The sequence below is a fragment of the Diabrotica undecimpunctata genome, chromosome 8, assembly GCF_040954645.1.
Source record: "Diabrotica undecimpunctata isolate CICGRU chromosome 8, icDiaUnde3, whole genome shotgun sequence".
Taxonomy (NCBI): domain Eukaryota; kingdom Metazoa; phylum Arthropoda; class Insecta; order Coleoptera; family Chrysomelidae; genus Diabrotica; species Diabrotica undecimpunctata.
Window position 1 is genome coordinate 17,327,217 of NC_092810.1, and position 7,284 is coordinate 17,334,500.

Genomic DNA, 7,284 nt, shown 5'->3' on the forward strand with positions numbered 1-7,284 from the left:
ATTGCATCTGTTCCCACTGAGAGATATTCACATTTTGTCATATTCATGTTTAGACCTGCCACCTCATATTCTTTTTGTAGTTTTTTTACCATATAGCTAAGATCGTAGCTGTCTTCGGCAATTACTACCTGGTCATCCGCAAAGAAAAGTGTATATAGCTTATTTTCTTCCACCGTTATTCCCATGTTTCTCCATTTTTTTACCCATTTCACTAAGGATCTGTCCAAATAGATTTTAAATAAGGTGGGTGACAGACAGCAGCCTTGTCTTAGTCCTTTTGTTGTTTGAAAAGGAGAGGTGATTTCTTGTCCCATTTTAATTCTTGCAAAGTTTTATTCGTAATATTTTTGAGTGGCGTTAATAAGAATTGGGTTTATTTTCAAGTTACCCATTTCTATCCATAGTTGGGAGATCGGTACACTGTCATATGCTTTTTCCAAAATCTTTTAAAGCTATATAAGTTTCTCTATTTCTCTGCACTCGTTTTTCCATTGCAATTTTTAATGTGAAGATATTATCCATAGTGGAGCGTCCGGCCCTAAATCCCGCTTGTTCTTCGGGTTGTTTGTCTTTAATATCATTTTCTATCAGTTTTCGTAGTACTTTTGAGTATAGTCGGCCTATAGTAGCAATCACTGCGATCCCTCTATAGTTTTTAGGATCCATCTTTGTGCCTTTCTTGTGTATTGGAGAGATATACGATTGTCTCCATTCTTCTGGAACTTCTTCTCCGTTTAAGCATCTTTCGAATAATTTTCGGATCATCTCAAACAGTTTTGATGATCCATACCTAATCAACTCTGGATGTATTCCGCCTGGGCCTGGAGATTTTTTTAATTTCATTCCCTTAACTGCTTCATTCACTTGTTCTATTGATATTTCGATCCTTCTTTCTACTTCCACTTGTTCATTTGTCTGTTTAAACCTTTCTCTTCTCTCTGTTAATAAGTTCTCAAAATGCTCTACCCATGTGTTCTCTGGTATTCTATTTATTATGACTTGGTTTTTTGTCGTTGTTCTCATCGTTTTTATAGTTCTCCAGGCTTCAGAGCTCTTTGTCCCTCCTACTTTTAGTAAATAAAATAGATATAAATTAATTAATTAAAATAATTTATTTTTTAGCTGGTACAATGTACTTTATATTTCTATAGCAATCGTGTTTCCTGTCACTGTCCCCATGTATTTTTGGAAAGAGACCTTTTGGAACAGTTTGTTGGTATGTTATTTTCTAAGAAATATCATGGTGTTAAACCAAACATGGACTGTTAATAGCTTAGCTCATATATGGGGAAATAAACCTTTCGATAAGTAAGTATATATCTATTTTAATTAGTAAATGTGGCAATACTGAGAGGAGCTATGTGTCTCCATTTTAAAATTTTTTTTTGTTCTCTGATAAAATATTTACTGTATATTTATAAATTTTTATTAAAATAAGAACATAAGGTTGAACAAATATATATCTTATGTCAACTTAATGAAGTCAAGTTTGTGGTCGGTGGTGTCTACATATTTCCACAATCACCTCGCGAAGTATACAACTGGCATTGTCAAACTGTGAAAAATGTTGTTCTGCAGTACTCAGCACAGGATATCTATGTTTTGGTGATTAAAATCTTTCCAATGCATTATGGGAGAACGATGAGTTTGGTGTCATGGTGCATTGTCCTGCAGGTGATCCAGCTGTGAATATTGATCAAGCCTTTGGTTTTTTAAAATTGTATTAGCATAATAATATTCCCAATAATCGTAATGTATTTTTGGATTTAGTTTTTTCTAATGTTAGGGAGCTAAATATCTTAAAATCAATCGATTCCTTGTGGATCCTAGTATCCATTATGTGGGTTATGAATGTGAAACAAACAGAAATAAGTTGGTTTATGTTGAGTTGTTTTATGGTTTTCGGAATGGCGATTACATAGCGCTAAACAACTTCCTTGCTTCCATAGACTGGCAGGTATCTATGGTTTATAATATTGATGTTACTACAAAATTATTCTATGAAGTTCTTGCTATATTAATTGCTTACTTTGTGCCATTGAAGAAATATACAACTTCAACCTTTCCCAAGTGGTTCTCAGCTGATCTTAGAAGACTGACTGGAGAAAAATCATGCTCAATATATATGTATGTATATATGTTAATAATCTTTCTGATGATGACTATATTAGATTTTCTAACTCCTTATTTCTAAAGCAACTTTCTTGGTAATGTAAAGGCTTAATATCTCAATCACAACATGGTTTTTATAGAAAAAAATCCACTGCAACAAACTTGGTTTGCTATCAATCTGATATATCATCTCAAATGAAAGACCGTAAATAGGTAGATGCAATACACACAGATTTTTCCAAAGCATTTGATCGTGTGATCACCAAATCATTTTGGGCAAATTAATTACTGTAGGTTTTCATGTCAGGTTTGTTAAATGGATTAAAAACTCTACATCTGATAGAAGTCAAAGAGTCAAGACAGGTTGTCATATCTCTGACAGTATCTAAGTAACATCTGGAGTTCCTCAAGGAGGCCACACTTCTCCACTTCTTTTTAATATCTTCGTTAACGACATCACTTCCTGTTTCCTAAATAGCAAATGTCTAATGTTTGCAGATGACCTGAAATTTTGAAAAGTTATAGATAGCTTAAAAGATCAAACCTTGTCGCAAGATAAATGTTGTTTTATAAGTTTTTCTCGTAAAGTCAATAGAATTGAAACAAGGTATACTATAAAAATATAATATGATATACATACGAATATACGATAATAATCAGTCGCTGGATTATGTTTCTTCTATTCGTGATTTGGATGTAATTTTTAATGAAAAGCTTATTTTCTGTGACCACATAAACTCTATTTCAATAAAGACATCTAAACTTCTTGTTTTCGTTACTAGGAATTGCAAGTATTTTTCCATTGTTTCAATAATATTAATGTATTGTTGCTTAGTTTGAACTAGTTTGGAATACTGTTCAGTTGTTTGGTCACCATGTTTTCAGAACAATATTGATACCATAAAAAGAGTCCAGCATAACTTTTTGAGATATTATGCTTACCATGTCCACACTATTATTGAAAATCATGATTATCCCCGTATCGAACAATAATTATCTTTACCCTCACTCAAAAACCGTCGAGATATGTCAGGAGCGATATTTATATATAAGATCATACATGGATTTATTGATTGTCCAAACCTGTTAAGCCAGATCAACTTTAATGTTTCCCATCAAGCTCTATGTTACCACAATGTTTTCAATATTTCTTTTCATAGAATAACCTATGGGAGTCATAAGCCATTGAATAGATACATGGGGCTATAAGATGTTCTCGCTTTTAAAATTTTCAAAATAACTTCAAATTAACTCAGTTAAGAAGATCTCCTGCTTTGTGATGTGTATATTAGTATTGTGGAATTTTATTCTTGTAATATTTTTAGTATGTAAGATTTTAGTCTTATTTTTTATACTTTTTGATATTTATTTTATATTATGTAAGTAATGCTAAGTAATTTCAAGTTTTAAATCCTAACTGTGATATTGTATAATGTAATTTAAATTGTTAATTGGGTTAGCTTGTGTAATAAATAAATAAATAAATAAATAGATAAATAAATAAATAAATAAATAAATAAATAAATAAATAAATAAATAAATAAATAAATAAATAAATAAATAAATAAATAAATAAATAAATAAATAAATAAATAAATAAATAAATAAATAAATAAATAAATAAATAAATAAATAAATAAATAAATAAATAAATAAATAAATAAATAAATAAATAAATAAATAAATAAATAAATAAATAAATAAATAAATAAATAAATAAATAAATAAATAAATAAATAAATAAATAAATAAATAAATAAATAAATAAATAAATTAATGAAAGAAGAAAATGTATGAAGAAAATAATATGGAAATTAAAAATATGATAATCTGATTTTCAGAAATATTTTACCAAGTGAAAACTCTCTTGTGTCCCTTCTAACAGGTGGTGAAGGTTGGCACAATTACCATCACACTTTTCCATGGGACTACAGAACATCTGAATATGGAACTAAATATACACTAACTACATCGTTAATAGAATTCGCAAAAAGAGTAGGTATGGCTCACGATCTAAAATTCGCTCCGAACACAATGATTATACAAAGAAGTTTAAGGACCGGAGACGGAACACCAATTCATACTACTAGTCAAGCAAACGGGTGGGTAGATTTTTATTTACCATTAACTGATATAGAACGAAATTATTTATGTATTTCCCTAGTTTATTCCTATGAATGTACATTTTCATCATCATTTTTATTTCCATTATTTCAGTACGTTGTCGTCTTCCCTAATTACATGCATATCTCTATCTATATTGCGTGAAACCGATATCAGTACTTTTGCTTGTAGAACTTGCCTTTCAGTTTCATTCCTCAAACTCTAATTGCTAATAAAGAAATGAAAGAGAACATAGTAGAACTTTTAAGAGCGAGCGATTTTAGGTTATGTTTGTGTGCTGCATAGGACCTCGTTTCACGCTTTTTTACCTGTCTTTAGCTGCCCATTCATTTTTGCCTTTCTGACGGGTGTGTTCTAAAATAAAAATGCTTGCACGTCACAATTTATATAAAGTGACGTCACTTATATTTAAAATTTCCAGAACGTCAACCCTAGAGTTCAAATTTTCCTAACAAAGCTAATAATACGAAACCCATACGGAACTGCTCGATCTTTCATAGGCGTCAACATGGTATATTAATCAGAAAAATGTAATCATCATTATATAGGGAATTTTAGAATTATATTGATTAAATAACCAAAAACATTTGTTATTAATAATAATATAAATTTTATGAAATACCTCTTTAAGTCTTATATTCTACAAGATAATAATTTTAATTAAATAGATTTGTTAATTGTACGCAACTGATATGGGAATACTTCAAATTTTATTGACAGTTAAGCGTGTGGCAAAATTGTATGAAGTGTTGCCGCTTTTTTAGAGTAACAATTTTGTTTATGTTTTGATTTCTTACACAATTTGATCATAATATAATATATATTAATAAATTGTATTTATAAATACATATTTTTAGATTAATAGATTTAAAAACTAATTATTGTTGTGTATTGTGATTGTGCTATACCAAAACAACTAAATAGTCTGTAGAAAGCTGATAAGCTTTTATATAAGATAGATTATTTTGAACAAGAAATAATGGCGTGACGTTTTTAATATTAATGCTCTAAAAGTGGTAAGTTTAAAATTTAGAATATATAATTTTGTATTAAAATGTTGAATGACGTGCACGCATTTTTATAGAAAAAATACTATATGTGTTTCTCCGTCGTACTCGTATGTTTTTTTATCAGTTGTTTTAGCGTATGTATAGCGTCTATCGTGGATCTTTCTTTTCTAAAACCGTACTGGCAATCCCCTATACTTTGTTCTGTATATATTGTTAGTCTGTCTCTAATTATACCAGTTTTTAAGTTATAGGTTATATTCAGCAAATTAATTGCTCGGTAGTTTTTGCATATTCTATGGTCTCCTTGTTTTGGGATTGTCACTATAATTTTCTACTTCCATTCTTCGGGCATTCTTTTTTTGCAACATATATTCTGTATTAGTTCATAAATCTGTTTTTTTAGTACCTCCCACCGTATTTTCTAAGTACTGCACATATTTCTTCTTCACCCGCTGTTTTACCATTTTTAAGTTTGCATATTTTCTCTTTTACTTCTGTATAGGTCAATTCTTCTTCTTTATCCTATTCCGTGTTCCGTTATTGTTTCTCTTTCTTCTTCTTTATCCGTTTCTTGATATATTTCTTCTAAATACTTCCGCCATTTTTCTGCTTCTATAACTATGTTAGCTGTCAGGTTTCGGTTATCTAGTTTTAAGGATTGGTACAATGGTTTTGAGTTGTGTCTTTTATTTTCTGTTTCTATCTTGTTCATAATTTATTCTACTTTTTGATTTTTTTTCGATTTAAATAATTTCTTGTCGTTTGTCTTTGATCTCTGTATTTTTCTCGTTCTTTCTCTTTGCTTGTGCTTAACCATTTCAATCTTATTTTATTCTTTTCTTCCACTGCAAATCTCTGACGATTAGACTGTTTAAATAATATTTGTGTTTAATAAAATTATTGTTTTACATTTAAACACAGATTTCTACGCGCCCCGTGCCTGTATCGCCGCAACCGCTATACACCCTTAGCGGTAGACTGTTCGAAAGTCATAATTCCAAATATTTGGGTCCATGTATTCAGCGAGAGATCAACCATGTATCCTTGTCAAAATATTCATACTTGTACCGAAAGGTTTATGGATTATAAACCTTTTATCAGAATTGCAATTCATTCAGTAGTTTTTTTTAGAAAAAAATCCCTAAATGTCACTAGTTAGGGCATTTTTAAACAAAAAATTGCAAATAACTAAAGAACGAAATATTTTTCGAAAATCTACCAAAAAAGAAAATAGTATTAATTTCGATGATATACGTCTAAGAAATTTATTCTCAAGCGATTCGGTGAAATTGTTTTTTTATGGTATTTGGTTGATTCCAAAATATTTTATCTCAGTATAAGTTTTGTTATGTTAGAGAAAGTAATATTATTTTTGTTTTATGTTTTAGGATAATTGAAGGAAAAAATAAAGCAAACGGCCACACCAAATTACATTGATGTTTTCTGTTGTTTTATTTCAAATTTATTATGTTTTAATGTAGTAATCTTCAGTGCCTACAGATTAAGATTATACTCAAATACTAACTAACTAGTGACTGATAAAAAATGAGCACTGCTCATTCAATTCCATTTTGGGTATAAATGATCCTGTCTGTATTAAGTAGATGAATAGCGATATTTATTATTTATTATTATAATTTTTTAATAAGTAAATAAAAAATTTAATTTTATTTAAGATTATTAGTTGTTATTTAACCTAAATTAGAATATAACCTTTCTTCCTATATTCCCAAACACTCAGTTTGTATTGTATAATAAATGACAATTACAGAGATTCTGTTCTATTCTTCACTTAACATACTCGTACAGGTGAAGTAACATAAGAAAGAGCCATTGAAAGTGGAGTCAAACAGAGTTGTGTATTATTCTCTTGTTGCTTTCTGCACATACGATGACCTTTATATAACATATAAAGCCATCAGAAAGTAAGTAGATTATATGTTCAATCTAAAACTCGCTGGTTTCTACCTTTCGCATTGGATGTGTATATTACCATAAAAAAATAATAAACGAGTAGACTATATACAATTTTATTAAA

General features: G+C 29.4%; 1 protein-coding gene across 2 annotated transcripts in view; it reads left to right on the forward strand.

The window, feature by feature from the left end:
* The window catches only part of LOC140447223 (acyl-CoA Delta-9 desaturase-like), a 46,789-nt gene extending 39,868 nt beyond the window's left edge, over nucleotides 1-6,921 (forward strand). For both annotated transcript variants that reach the window (XM_072539747.1, XM_072539745.1), the window contains exons 5-7: nucleotides 1,123-1,308; nucleotides 3,954-4,214; nucleotides 6,635-6,921. In XM_072539747.1, coding sequence (XP_072395848.1) covers nucleotides 1,123-1,308; nucleotides 3,954-4,214; nucleotides 6,635-6,683 — 496 coding nt within the window. In that variant the 3' untranslated portion in view covers nucleotides 6,684-6,921. The remainder of the gene's footprint in view (nucleotides 1-1,122; nucleotides 1,309-3,953; nucleotides 4,215-6,634) is intronic.
* Nucleotides 6,922-7,284: the final 363 nt, after the last annotated feature.